General features: G+C 38.7%; 1 protein-coding gene across 2 annotated transcripts in view; it reads right to left on the minus strand.

Moving 5' to 3' along the window:
* Positions 1-1,412: 1,412 nt before the first annotated feature.
* APPBP2 (amyloid beta precursor protein binding protein 2) overlaps positions 1,413-15,767 on the minus strand; it is a 127,813-nt gene continuing 113,458 nt past the window's right edge. For both annotated transcript variants that reach the window (XM_075589619.1, XM_075589618.1), the window contains 3 exons: positions 12,090-12,280; positions 9,006-9,171; positions 1,413-8,561 (listed from right to left, as the gene is read on the minus strand). In XM_075589619.1, coding sequence (XP_075445734.1) covers positions 8,308-8,561; positions 9,006-9,171; positions 12,090-12,280 — 611 coding nt within the window. In that variant the 3' untranslated portion in view covers positions 1,413-8,307. The remainder of the gene's footprint in view (positions 8,562-9,005; positions 9,172-12,089; positions 12,281-15,767) is intronic.

Genomic DNA, 15,767 nt, shown 5'->3' on the forward strand with positions numbered 1-15,767 from the left:
GATAAAATGACTTGCTCAAGGTCACAAGGAGCCAACACCAGGATCTGAACCAGGTTCCCCTGCTTCAAACTCCGTGCCATTGTTTTCAGTCAGTGACTTTACGCCCAAACTATTACAACTTAACTTGCTATTGGGTCCTGCATATGCATACATATACTGATCACTGAAGCTCCTCACATTTAACATTATAAGTATAGCAATTGGCCTTAACTGCCAACTTTAACTCCTCAAGTTAAATGACAGATATGCAATATATAATATACGCCATGCAGGTTTACACGTTTACACATTTCTTTATCAATAATTTAAAATATGTGAAGTCCCCATGTGGACTACAGGTCATTATCATAGACTAGAAACCATTAAAAACCGTCATCTAGCCTCTTCCGGCATCAAGTCAAAAATTAGTTTTTTTCTTACAGATATATAGCAAAGATGAAATACTTATAAAAACTCATGTCTTCCATATGGCAGACATAAAAACAGTCTGACTGATATTACTGGATTTCAACCAATGACAAACTTATCTTTCGATATTTATACTTTTGATTTTTATCCAATTATTACATATTTACAAAATAGTTTACTAAACAGTTAGGCCTTGGCACACCTTCAAACCCATTCAAGTCAAAGGGCTTTACAGCAACAGTCCATGATGCTCCCTTTTTTTTTAGGTGGGGTGAGGGACACAATATGTCCGTCAGGGTCAGTCTTGCTACAGTGGCCAATATAAAGTTACATTATCAGGAGTGAACATTGCAACTTACTATAGTTGACCCCATGGCTATAATTATAGTTTTTGTGTGACATATCTTTGGAGCAAGGGGGTCTACGGAGCTTGAAGGATCACAGAACAGCTTCTGGCAGACCTCCAGGCCAGGTAAAAATCCATAAGAAACCTAAAAATGGGGACTGCTGCTTTAAGATGAACTAATAAGTAAATTTAAGCTGGGGTCTAATTTACACCAACGACTACCAAGTTTATTTTTTACTACTTTACTACAGGAGAAAAATGTATCCCGTGTTTAAAAATGCACTGCAAGCAAACATGACAAAACTCTTGCTTGCAAATCAAAGTTATTTAGTAAAGGAACATGTGAGAATGATAAAATCATCTGTTACCAACTTCATTTAGTTCATGCAAAGTTGTGCTCAGTTATGGCCTACACAAACATACAGATTAAAAACAAAACAAAAAAAACAAACATTATTTTTATATAAATAACACTTAGAAAACTTCCATTCAAGACAATGGGAGCTTTAGCACGTTCAGTCGCTTTGGGCTTAAACTATTTTTTTCTAACTTTATCAATCATGAAGAAATGCCGATATAAAATATAATTTCTAGAAATTGTTAAATTAAAGGTTAGTTTTTTCACATCCACACAACTACAATTCGATTAAAAGGCAGATAGCAGGAACACTATATTTATTAGGTGCATGTTTTTTAGCAATACAATTACAGAATATCACAATGTTGGTTACAAACATTTTCAGTATGTTTTGATGATTACAAATAATGGTGGGCACTGGTATATGCATAGAATGGTATGAAAGTTAACCTTCACACAAATAGAACATCAAGATATGTTTGAATAAATTGTGGCACAAGTAGCAGGATCATTTTTTTTTTTTTGCATTAAAATTCTAACTATTTAGCATATTTTCTTTATTCAGTTCAGAAAGGACATCAAAACCAATTTTGGTACATAAAGAATATGAAAATAGTACTGGAGCTGGTATATATATACACCATATAACATTCAGTTGACCTTTATTCCACACATTATATAAAATCGAAAGTGTAACATGGCAACACTGCTTCCCATCTGATGGGGACACCATGTGCATGTATGTATGCGAGATAGATATATCTATATATAGATATATATATATATATATCATATATAGAGATATCTCTATATATATCATATATATATATATCAATATATATATTATCATATATATCTATATATCATATATATTATCTATATCTATATATAGATATGTATATTATCACACAAATGGTACCGGCACTAATTTTTAACAACGCTGAACTAGTGCATCAACAAACCAATTTTCTAGATAGCTATATATATATTCATATATATATATATATTTTTTTATTTCGTCTTAAAATTTACATAAAAAAATGTTTGCACTTGAACAATTTCCCTAAGGCCACTCATGCATTAGATATTTAGGGTTTCAATTGTTAATGTTACCGAGACCTCAGAGTAGCAGCTTCCAACTACCTCGGAAATAGGGACCCCAAGTTAGAATGGTAACAAATCAGTTAGGCCTAGCACAGACAAGTTAAGGCCCTCTACATTTCTTTGTCACAATGCACTTTCTATGCCCTTTAAGTGATCACAGAAGTTGACTTGTCTCAACTTTCCCAGAACTATTTTACTCCATCAATTACATATCCTGTAGCAGTGTGATCCTGTACAAAGTGTTCCCTTGAGATGAAGCAATTATACACTCCTTACTAGTGGTTTTCAATGTCTTGGAATAACATTCAAAGTCCCACACCAAGCATCTAGTTATGCATAAGGCCTCGGTCCCGCTGCGCTCGTTGGCGCGGGCGGCAATGTAGCGAGTTCCCCACCAGCAGGGGAATCCTCGCGAGCCGGTCCCGGTCCCCACTGGCGGCACAGCTGACTACACGCTGTCACGCGTCAGCCGCTGGAGACACCAGAGAATGGTGTTTTCTAGCTTTGACGCGTGACGTGTGTGGCTGTGAGCCAATGGGGAGGGGAGGCTTCGGGAGGAGGAGAGGCTTCGGGGAGCGGGGAGGAGTGTGGAGTGAAAGCAGGTGAGTGCCTTTCTCTGTGTGTGTGTCTGTGTGTGTGCGTGCCTGTCTGTGTGTGTATGTGTGTGCCCGAGTGCGTGAGTGCCTGCCTCTGTCTGTGTGTGTGTGTGTGTGTATGAGTGCGTGAGTGCCTGCCTGTGTGTGCGCGCGTGTGTGTGTATGAGTGCGTGAGTGCCTGCCTGTGTGTGTGTGTGTGTGTATGTATGTATGAGTGCCTGCGTGTGTGTGTGTTTAATACTTACCGAAGCTTCAGCTCCAGCCCGAGTCCGTGGAGGGAGGGGGGGGGGGAGAGTAGCGGGTCCCTCCGCTCAAGCCACGCCCCCCCTCCCTGTCAAACCGCCCACCACCCGCCCACCACCCGCCCACGCTCCCGCTCCCTACAGACCGCATATCGCGGTCTGTGTATCTCAGCGCACCGCCTGTCAGCAGTGCGGGTGCGCTGACTCTGGGAGCGGGGCCTTAGCCTTAGGCTAAGGTCCCAGTGCCTCCGCTGCACGCGTGGCCGCGAGGTTGGCGGCGCGTGCAGCCGATTCCCCGGTCTGCAGTGAGCTGCAGGAAGAGAGACTGGGGGGGGGGGGGGCATGGCAGGAGCGCGGCCCTGACATCACCCGGCAAGTTCGCCCTCATTGGCTGAACCGCCGGGGGCGTGGCCTAGCGCTCCGTCGCGAGTCCTGCTCTCAATTCTATTGAGAGCAGGAGATCCTGCTCTCAATTCTATTGAGAGCAGGAGAAACTCTCGCCACAGCGCTGCGGCCCCCCTCGCAGCGGGCCCGGCGCCATTGAGGGGAGGGCTCTCGTCCTTGCAGTGTCCGCCACAGCGGGCGCTGCAGTAGCATGCAGGGACAAAGCCTAAGACACTGGTCCTACGCACTGCTGTGCCACAACCATGTATGAACCCACGGGGTAGCAGGACATTTGCAGATTTTTACCTCCTTTCCCTTCAGTGTCAGATCTAACAGAAAGAAAAAAATCACACCACCCGAAAGTCAGACAGCACAGATCATATACATAGCACACAGTCCGCAAAATTACCCACTCCCCATAGAAAGCAAGCACATGGTATACAATCCACATTACAAATAAAGACTTCATCACAATGTCGGACGTCTCAACCACACTTGTTGACTGCAAGCAAGAGCTGAAACTTAAACCAAATATTTCAGCTTTAGTTTCACCTTATAAGCAATCCAATAATAACAGACATCTCCTTCCACTCGCTTTATTTAATGTAATGCAGTTACCAAGTACAATGTACTTGCAGACGTATTCCTCAGCAAAGCATGACTAAGTAGAATGTAAAAGTGTGTATTGCCATCTCATTTCTTGGGACATTTGCAAATGAATGGGTAATCATGTAGATATAAATGGAGATTGTTTCTTTTAAATCCTTAGGGTTAACACACCTTTGAATTTGTAATCCAAATTTTAAACGAGTAAGGTATTTGGAACAAAAGAAGATAAGAAAGATAAGATAAGCAAGTAGCCGAGATGCCTATTTAGAATAAAGGTATCAACTTTTGCACAATACATTATGCTGCCTGCCTAATATTAAATGGGTGACTACAAAATCTTAAAAAGAAAAATTCCAATTTATTGGAGCATTAATATTAAACATTTTCTTTGCCACCCTCTCTGAATAACTCAGCAAAATGTAGAATGAGGTTCCATTTATATTCTTTAAACGATCATAGACGAGAACAAATGTAATTAACGTGTGTTGACACTAGAACCAGTTTGGATAAAATTGGCACATTAATCTCATCAGCATCATGAACAAAAACAATTTGTTTACTGGGCCAATTCATATCTGGAACATGTTACTATTTATGAGGTTCATAAGCATGCATTTGCATACTACATTATTCGTATAATGCAAAAGCACCAAAATGGCAGCATTGAGTTTTAGACTTTTTAATTTGCTACACCAAGGATTGTAACATCGCTAAAGTGTTAAATTTTTAACTTATTTTTGGAAAAAGTTAAATTAAAAGTAAATGATGCCTATTTTGTAAACAAATATTATAAGTATCTAAATATAAGACCAAATGCTAGGCAAAAGTGTTTAAAGCCTAAAATAAGTTCAAAATAAAAATGTGTCCATGTTAGCTTTTAAATATATTGGTTATCTGGGAATAGATTTAAAACATTTTACAAAATGTTAACTTCCTCATGGCTGACAGTGGACTTAAACGTCTGCACTATGGTGGGAAAACATTGCATACATCTTTATGAAGAGTTAAGAGGGTTGCTGCAATCTACATCTTGTGAAAGGGACATTACCGTTAAAAGGGCAGAAGAAATTATTTTCAATCTTCCAAAAATCCAGAAGGTGCAGCACAGAAGAGTTAAATTCCACTAAATGGGTCAAGTAAAATGTATGTGGAGACAAACTATGTATTCTGGACACCTGTCTGAACCAAACTAATATCTTTCCTGCATCCAAGAGATAGATACATTAACAATAGTGGGGGAAAAAAAGTTTGGTATTGCAGAATATTAGTTTTAAGTATTCAAGCAGCCATGAATGGGAAGTTGTATGTCTAAAACCGAATTGCTGATTTCCAAACAGGAGGTTGCCATCTTTGTGAAGGATTCCAGAATTGACCATTAAAGTATGAAAGCTGAGGACATCTTGCCAGTAGACACTACCTCCTTAATCCCCGATGGATTTAAAAGGTGCCTTTAATACATTGAAAAACAATGTTTGGCACCTTTAGCAACCAAAGGTTAAAGGCATACCTGTGCTTGCTTTGACAAGGCAAAACTAAAATCAAATCAGTTAAAACCTGAACATACAAATACAATTCGAATTTCAACAGCACAGGCAAAAAGGCAACACTTTGTAAACGTACCTTACACATTCTCTCTACATCCTAAACAACATTCCCAAAATGATATAAGTATTTTATCACATCAGCAGCATTTGAGACTTGGAGTTATTCACTGAACGGCAGTAGCCTTTAGTAATCAATAACGGTAATCAATAATGCACAATTTATATTGCCATTTACCCTGTTCATACCTTTAGTGAATATGAATTTAGGGGAGGCGTTGAATCTCATTACTCCTCCGAAAATTACAAATAGTAAAAGGCTTGGTGTATTGCTAGATATTGCAATTATTTCACAACTTAGAAAGCACTGAAAGGATGTGGAGAGGTGAAATGTTTGTGACACTATCAATAAAAATCAGATGTGAGATACTGTATCAGCATGCTCATATATAAATAGAAAAACATAATTAAAATCAGGAGTACAACTATATAATATAAGAAACGGGGGGATATGCAAAGAATGATAAAACAACTTATTTTTTATATGGTGAGAATTTTTTTTCTCCATAATAGTCACACAATTATACTGCACAGCCTGTGCCAGAAAAACCCAATATGCACCAATGTTCGTCACCTAGAAATATAATTTTGCAGGAATTGTGAAATCAACACCAGTTGGTAAAATATTGAGGAGGCAGGATTCAAAACACCTCAGTTAACAAGAGCCAAATCGATTACAAAAAACCCGAAGAGCTGCCGAAGTTACTCCGGTGCAAAAATTGTAAACCTAGGCAACTTGTCACTAAAAAATTAAACCAAATAAAAAAAAGGTATCAAATAACAACTTTCTTGCTTTTCCAGTTTTCGATAAGTTTTTAATATATTTTAGAGTGGGTTTTGTAAAGGGTAATGGGTTTACCTGTAGTTCTCTTGTGCATAAGCACCAAGACAAAACAACCAGGGTGTCCAAACATATCCAAATGGAGTGCTCTTCCAATCTTGCCACTTAACGTCAATCATATTCTATGTGGAAGTTACACGACTAGAAATTAAGTTGGTGCTGACAAAATTGAAGTATTCCAACTAGAGATATTGTACACAATAGAGAATTGCCAGCAAGATTGTTGGATTGCAACAGTCTAAACATATGGCAAAAGAAATAAACACAGCTGTCTTCCTGCCACAAATAAGTATGCAGGAGACAACTAAAATACAGGGGATAAGTCACACAATTCTATTGTTGAGGGAGCATGAAACACTCTCTCACTGGACACAGGCCCACAATATTTTGATTAGGACATGAGACATAAAACAGTGTATATGTAATAAAAACAGAACAAACACATAAATCAGTGTTAACATGCTTAGTACATCGTTAGTGTTTGATGATTCTTTAAATATAGTATTTTGGCATGTAATTTGGTAAAGGGGACTATGCCCAATTCTGGAAAGCCCAAGGATCCTCTTTGTTTGTCCACTATAGACTGCACATACACATTTATCCTTTCAAGGCCCTTGAGCTATAAAAACAAAAAGCAGCTGAATAAGCCCATTGCTATCAGAAACGCTTTTAACACATTGAAGAGTAATGCGCTTCAATGCCCTGAAATTTAAGGGGTAACAGAGCGAGCTAGCTCAGTCTCCACACTGAACCCCTCCAGTGCTAGAGGGGTCTGCAGCATATTGATAGGATACACATTGCAGGACTCCATGGCACAAATAATGGATTCAAATGAAGACACTTTATACATATCTGAAAAACAGGATGTTACATACGTTTTACATAAAGGTCCCTGGTAAACAATACAGTGTGAACGCCTCCACCTCAAGAGTATTGAGGGTACAGAGAAGACCAGTGCCAGATTCCAGAAAATAGAGGTCACTGAAATTTTGCTCAGGTCTGTCGCATTTTGTACATGTTAATTTGCAGCAGGAAATACATGTTATGCTTATTGCTGGAGGTGAAATTGTGTCATGACTAGCTGGTTATGGTTTCATTGTGTGTGGATATGTGCAGCCGAGAATTACCTATAAGTTAATGCGTGCAAGGCTGTACATTCAAATTCACTGCTGGCCGAATAAAGCAAAAGCAGTCACTGAAAAAGGCATAAGTAAAAACCATCTGTTTACAAAGCATGCTGAGGAGGCAGTAAATAAAGCAGCTCACATAGCTGGGAGAAATGCTGAAGTCCTACACTTGCCTTCCATCTCCACTATGAACACTAGAAATGTTTCTCCAAAAACTGCCGTAGATTGGGAATAGCTGTAGAAGATATATATTAAGTTTGTTGAGTGATTTGGGAGGACCAATTCCCATCAACATCACTTATGTGAAGTGCACTACATTGGTATACCTACAGTACATGAAAATATTTGTGGCCCCAAATAAAATGGATAACGAAACCTTTTGAAATTAAGAATGCAACTCTTATAACTCTTAAACAGTTTTATTTGTGTCTTCTTGTAGGAGCTGCAAAAATAATTCAAACTTCCTTCTTGCTTGAAGTAGAAAAGGTGGATTAAGCTGTAAGCATTAAAAAAAAAAAGGACAATTCACAAAGCCTCATGTTAACTGGGCTATTTCCCAAAGCACAAGGTCAGTGATCTAATTCCACCTTTTTTTTACATTTTTATTTTTTTTACACTTTCACAGTATGAATTTTCCCTGTTATCTGGGAAAACGTAATTGGTTAAGCTGACCAAAGTTTTTTTATTTTCTTTAACAACTCTGTCCTTCTGTGGTCTGTGACATGAGAAAAGACTGCACCACTTCTTCTGTTGACTGGGGGCTGGTATTTACATCCTCCAGCGCATCTGTGACTGAAAATTGACGATCCCGTAACCGGTTCCAATTGGCTAATATATTGTGGTACTCAAATACTTTCTCGTAATTGCCAACTGAATTATACAGTTTAATGAGGCCTCTGTAGTCATACTCTAGTCCACTGTAACCTTCGCCAAAGAGTTTCTTTCCTACAAAGGAAGCAGAAAATAAATATAACCAACAAGAAAACACAAATAGTTGGGAACAGATACCCGAAAAGATGTCCTCGTTTGCAAATAGTCATAGCAATTTAAGAAATTTGCTACTTATCAGTAGCCTCACTAGTTTTTTTCTGTATTAAATGAACTGTGAAAAATAGCTTGAGATATATTATATATAAAAAACAATAAACAGAAGTGCATGCTCCATATGATAATGATTTCATATAAATTGATAGATTCAGAGTAAGGATAAAAAAAACCACTCAAAGTAAAAGTTCAAATGAAATAGAAGATATTAACATTTTAAAGTCCTGTTGGCAAAGTCCTGCTCGAGGGTAATTAAATTCCATATCCCCATGTACGCACTATTTCACCCATTGGTAATTTCATACCCAACAAATAATAAAACAGAATATATTCAGGACCACCCACCTATAGCTATTGATCGGAGATAGAGCTTCTCAGCGTTTTCATACTGATTCATGTCATAGTTGTACAAAGAGGCCAAATGTCCCACTGACAAAGCCACTTCATAGTCCTCTTGACCAAGGAGCTGCTCCTTAATCTGAATAGCCTTGATGTGCATTTCTTCCGCTTCCTAGAAGCGAGGGGAAAAAACAACAGAAGAACCTCATTTGTACTAATTTATGCCAAGATAGATATCTGGTAGATGGAATAATTATCGCCTACAATGATGCATGAGAACAATTGCACATTTAAACAAATGGTTAATCGCTTTGCACATTTTTGTGTCAGGTGTTACTACATAACTATATAGTATTTATACTGGACTTCATATATGTCCTACATAAAACACTTCTACCAAATACTTGCCCCCACACACACATATTTTTAATATTTATAGAGAAATTTTTCAGAAACGTATACAACATTTTTTTCCCCATTTTGTAGATTTCTACTGTACTGAACGTGTTGGTTAGTTTCAGCATGCCTTTCCACTGCAGGAATTGGGAGACTTTATCATTTATAGCAAGGTTGTCCAACTGGCAGTCATTAAGATAGATCTATGTAGCCCCCAGCACTGCCAGCCAGCCAAATAAGACATGAAAGAAAAATCACTTGAGCAGATGAGGAAAGCCTTATCTAAAAATGCATCTTCTGTAGCAATTATATCCTATTCAATTAAAGAAACATATTTCCACGCCTATGATGGTTTAATTTGGAATTAATCATTTGACACACACACACACACACACACACAATGACTACATACAGTAATATTTCCGTTTAATATAATATATATATATATATATTATATCAAATGGAAATATTACTGTATGCTCATTTGCATGTCTTAGACAGGTCTGCAACCCTGCCTTTCACCATTATCACCCAGCACTTCCACTGCAGCAAGGGATTCTGGGAAATGACATGCAAATGAGCACACAGTGCCACCTTTTGCGACAAAACCATTTAACATGGTTCCCTATAGGCTTATGCTTGCTGCATTTCACAGCTTTGAGCACAGCCTGGGTTAAGATGCATAGCCAGTAAACCCACTCACAGACAGCTGTTTTGACTTTAATGGGTCTTGTGTGTGTGTGTGTGTGTGTGTGTGTGTGTGTGTGTGTGTGTGTGTGTGTGTGTGTGTGTGTGTGTGTATATATATATATATACACACACAAATATCACAGCTTGCACTCAATGTACTGATTCATATAGACAGGTGCTAGTATGAATTAATAGAAATACAACATTACCATGCACATGAAACGTATGGTGCGCTGCTGCTGCAGTCATTGTTTGTATTATTTTCCTGCCTTTTGTCTCAGCCTCTCTGTGTGTGACTCTGGGATATAGGGTACTGTGGGGTAGTAGTATGTACAGATATCAGACATGGCGTGACTAAATTGTGTTTAGTTTTCTTTGTGTAAATATGTAAATCCCTCGTGTGTTCACATATCCCTTTCCTTTTGTGTTAGTATGGATGGTTTCTATGTTACACTGTTATGTTTGATGAGCCTTGTCCCATAGGATTGATCCAGTTTATGTGCTGTAAGGGGTATTTTGGCTACATTACCAGTTGTTATTTATGGGAAGCATTGCTCCCTTTTTTTCTCCCCATAGTTTGCTATATCATTATCTGCATTTTTTGGTTTGATTGGTGCTTTGTTGCTGCCTGTATAGACAGCCTATGGCTGTCCTTCACTCTTTCTGCATGCCCCATTGACTTTAGCTTGGGAATGGGCAGGTACGCCATCTAGTGGTCGTTCTGGCAGGCAGACAGGCTGCAAGACTGATTTAACTATAGGGTAGATACATAGTAGCAGTGAATGAAGGCAGATCAGTGAGGTCATTACCTTCACAGACACCCCCTCCAAGATGGCGACGGCTCATTACACACACCTGGCAGGTGATTTTCGCAGAGATTTTGCTTGCAGGTAATGTGAGTCAGGTGTGTTTGTCACATGTGGTGAGGGTATATATATGCTTGTCTGTCAGTTTGTCATTGCACCCCCTTGAGAAAGGTCCTATTCCAGGACCAAAACGTCGGATTGGGTGATTTATCTTTTCTATTCAGATGCCCAATACTGTATAGATTTTCATGATTACTGAACCGAGTGCAGTCTTTCTTTACCGGATGAGAGAATGGGTGTGGGTGTGTGTGTGTGTGTGTGTGTGTGTGTGTGTGTGTGTGTGTGTGTATATATATATATAGTGTTCGACAAACCTATACATTTGCACGGCCCGGGCGAGTGGATTTAACATCGTGGCGAGCTCCTATTGGCCCAAGCAGCACACGTGTGGTACTAGGTGGCGAGTAGATTTTTTTTTGTTCGGCGAGTAGATTTTTTGGTGATTTGTCGACCACTGTGTGTGTGTGTGTGTGTGTGTGTGTGTGTGTGTGTGTGTGTGTGTGTGTGTGTGTGTGTGTATGTATGTATGTACAGTATATATATATATATATATATATATATATATATATATATATATATATATATATATATATCTCTCTCTCTCTCTCTCTCTCTCTCTAGAAAGGTTCCACTCCGGAACCAAAACGTCTGATTGGGCGGCCTGTTCATTTTGTATTGATGCCTAATACAGACTTTTTTGCCTACTCTGATCTGAGTGCAGTCTTCCTTTACCGGACGTGAGAATGGTAATGTTGTTCTATTGTTATTATTAGACACTGGCACCTGTTGATGTTTTTTAGTACATTGAGTGCAAGCTGAAATTTGATTCATATATATATATATATATATATATATATATATATATATATATATATATATATATATATATATATTCATATATATATATTCATATATATATATATATATATAAAATATACACACACACAATTGTGTAAACAGTTACTCCTATTAAAAAAAAAAAAAAAAGAAGAAGATTTATGAGACAGGCAAGCTTAAGGAAGGTTAACAAAAGTAAGCGACCAATAAGAAACTGCAGGGGCAGCTAATAAATATCTCTGCACTGTTCCACCACTCTGTGCACTACATAATATACAACTCAAACAGAGACCAGACTCACCTTGAATTTTCTCATGGATTGATAAAGTCTGCCAAGGTTTCCGTAGTGTTTTGCTGTCTGTACGTTAAACTCGCCAAAGGCTTTTTTAGCGAGTTGCAGTGATGAGAGATGTAGATCATGAGCCTCTTGGAGAAGCTTTTGCTCAGTTTCCTTGTTGTGACAGTCTATAGCAATCTCCTCCAGTATAAGCGCTGGAAACAGAAGGAATCACTTGTTTATTTTCCAAATGTGTTTAATAAATTACAAAAACATGAAAAATGCACAATTAAATGAATATTGTAAGAACTAAAAAGCAACATGGAAGGCCTGCTATTAATCTTAGACGTATTAATACACACACCGTGAAATAAAACAAGTATTTAAATATATACAATAATCCATTGGATTATATATAAAGGCAAGATGGCCACACACACTAGGTAGAGTGCCTGTACAGGCAGATGTAGTGCAAGGTAAGAGGTGATAACTAAGTCAGTAAGGTTCACGTTAGTGATCCAAAATACCAGCACAGCACAGGAATGGAACAAATAGAGTATTTAGTCCAACAAGCAAACATTTAGCCCAACGTTTTAGCCCCTGAAGGTCCACCTCATGACTGAAACGTCAGGCTAAATGTTTGCTTGTTGGACTAAATAAATAGCAGAGAGATTTGACATGGAAATGAAGCGGAGCACAGCTATAAAAGTTAGGGGCTAGACACCAGCAAATACTGTACAGGGTTAAAAACAATTTAATCCATGGTAGACACTGTGGTAAACTTACAGGTAAGCACTCTGACGCGTTTCGGGAGGCAGCCCTTCGGGTGATGCACGCCAATGGATTAACTGCCTACAAACTGAGTACTCCTCTCTCCAACTATATGGATTTCAAGATACTGACTGTGTAATGAATGCTATTCTCCAGGGTGACTATCATTACTGGTGCACATATAGAGGACTGGTTTGATTTCAACTACCAATATCCTACCTATTCAATGGATCTCACACACCATATGTCCCCATATAGGAGGTTGCAAGGCACACAGGATTGAATCAGTCTCACGAGGCTGAATTATATTTTTTCCCTATGCTAACAATTAGCACCTTTCAAGACATGATTATATTATATGTGTCTTATTATTGCTGAGCACCAACTTTGGGAATTTCTTCCTATCATTGGCTCTTTTGACTAAATAAATACTCTATTTGTTCCACTCCTGTACTGTGCTATGCTGGTATTTTGGATCACTAACGTGACCCTTACTGACTTGGATTATATCCAAATGTAATCAGAAATTTATCCGAGAAACATAGAGTGCTCTCTGATCGCCATCTACTTAAATGAAGCTACAGTACTTGCATACATGATGCGCATTGCAGTTCATATAACTTGATGAGCAAATTCCTGTTTTCGATTAACAGGATATATTAGGAATGCTAAAAAATTATATTTTCCATGGGAAAATAATAAATCTATTCATAATGGGAAATATCTTTTGGAAGGAAAAAATATCAAATCAAAAAACTCGTCTGATTTCACGTACACCCTGCCAAGTTCAGTAATGCTGCTCACAGTTGACATATATGGAAAGATTGAACATATGTTGTGCACAAAGCAGTTCTCACAAGGAGAATGAAGATGAATTCATGTGATCCAGCAAGAATTAGATAAACCATATGATTTGGCACTTTCTACAATTTATCAATCGTAGGAATTACTGCTGAAAAAGCTGGATAGAGGCAGGGCATGAGACCGAAAGTGGTTGGAGGAAGCATAATACCCCCCCAGAAAAAGCAAGTGGGTGAGATGAATCAGGCTGAAAGAGTAATGAAGGGGTATATTGCTTGATAGCTAAAATCCCAAAACCAAAATTCCATATTTGAATAAAAAGAGCTATGCAAATTGGATGCTGAATGCTGCTATTGTCTTCTAAATAAGTTAGGCTTGTTAGTTCTAATATAGCTTTAATTTGTACATCAAACAAACTGACCATTGCAGATCAAACAACAGGTGGTGAACTGAAAAAAAACAAGAAAAAAAAACCCCCAGAAAAGAATGGGGAAGTGTGTGTGTGTGTGTATATGTGTGTATATGTAAGTGTGTGTGTATGTGTATGTATGTGTGTGTGTGTATGTGTGTGTATGTGTGTATGTTATATATATATATATATATTTTTTAAGTTATGGTGGTGAAAAAGGCAACAAAAAACCTCCACGGTTGGCATATACTGTAACCAATAAAGATTATCACTTGTGAGCACATTCACATGTCTTAGACAGGTCTGCAACCCTGCCTTTCAACCATTATCACCTAGCGTACAGTGCTCCCACTGCAGCAAGGGATTCTGGGAAATGACTATATATATATATATATATATATATATATATATATATATATATATATATATATATATACATGTAGAGGTATCAGTACCGTGTTAGCCGAGCTTCAATAATCAAAAAATAAATAGATGATACCGTTCTGTGGCTAACGAAATGCTTTTATTTGTGCGAGCTTTCGAGATACACTGATCTCTTCTTCCGGCGATGTTACAATGAATGAAGCAAGCAAAAGCTATACTATAAACAGTGTCTATTGGAATGTTATCTGTGCTGGTCCTTCCCCCGGTGTGGATGTGTTTTATGGCTGGAGGTGTCAAAAGGTTCCTGAAAGCAAGTGATGAAAGAGTGTGTATGTGTATCAGTGTGAATTAACATGAATGGAGAGCCCACAGTATATACAGTGCTATACAAAAGGTGTGTGTGGAGTGGGAGCGGATATAAATGGTATGGGTGGGTGTGGAAATGTGAGAGTTAGTAGCATAACTAAAAGTGTGTGTGGATACTATGTGGTCCCTATTGGTGTATAGGGATGGAAAAACAAGGAGTATTGTGTGAGAGACAGCTGTGTGTGCATACATATAGCACAGTATGTACAGACATGGCCTATAGCGCTCATGGGAAGAGAGTTCACTTGTGTCAGTAATGACTCATAAAATTTCGATCTCTGTTTAGGCCACTGCTAAGTGTCCCGAAAAGTTGCATAAATTTGTATTCATGCAACCGTCTCTCTTTCGGTGTTTTAAGATTACCTTTGAGTATGGCAACCCTCAGATCGTTCATCTTATGGCCAGAGTCAGAGAAATGTTCACCAACAGGACTGTCTCTTGTTCCGCGTGTGATGCTGTGGCGGTGCAGGTTCATTCTTTTGTTTAGCCCCTGCCTTGCCTCACCTATGTAGTAGCAGCCCCCTGGGCATTTCATGCACATGATGAGGTACACAACATTGCTGGAGGAACAGGTGAACCTTCCTCTGATTTTGTATTCCCGATTCCTGTGTGGTATTTGTATTGTGTCCGCTGTGTAGAGCATTGCGCAGGTTTTGCATCTTGGGTCCTGGCATGGTTTTGTCCCGCATTCAGTTGTACTGCTGAATACTTTACTCCTCACCATAATATTCTTGAGATTATGGGGTTGTCTGTATGATAATAAGGGTGCTTCAGGGAAGACCTGTTGCAGTCTTGTATCTTCCTGGAGGATGGGTTGTAATTTCCTGGCGATCTTGCGTAGGTCTCCTAGGTGTGGGTTATATGTGACCACCAAAGGTACCCTGTCGCTTGTCTCCTTCTGTTTGTATTCAAGGAGATCAATTCTTGGTATTCTGGTGGCTTTGTGAATTTGCTGGTCTACAATTCTGTGG

Source organism: Ascaphus truei, chromosome 3, assembly GCF_040206685.1.
Source record: "Ascaphus truei isolate aAscTru1 chromosome 3, aAscTru1.hap1, whole genome shotgun sequence".
Classification (NCBI taxonomy): domain Eukaryota; kingdom Metazoa; phylum Chordata; class Amphibia; order Anura; family Ascaphidae; genus Ascaphus; species Ascaphus truei.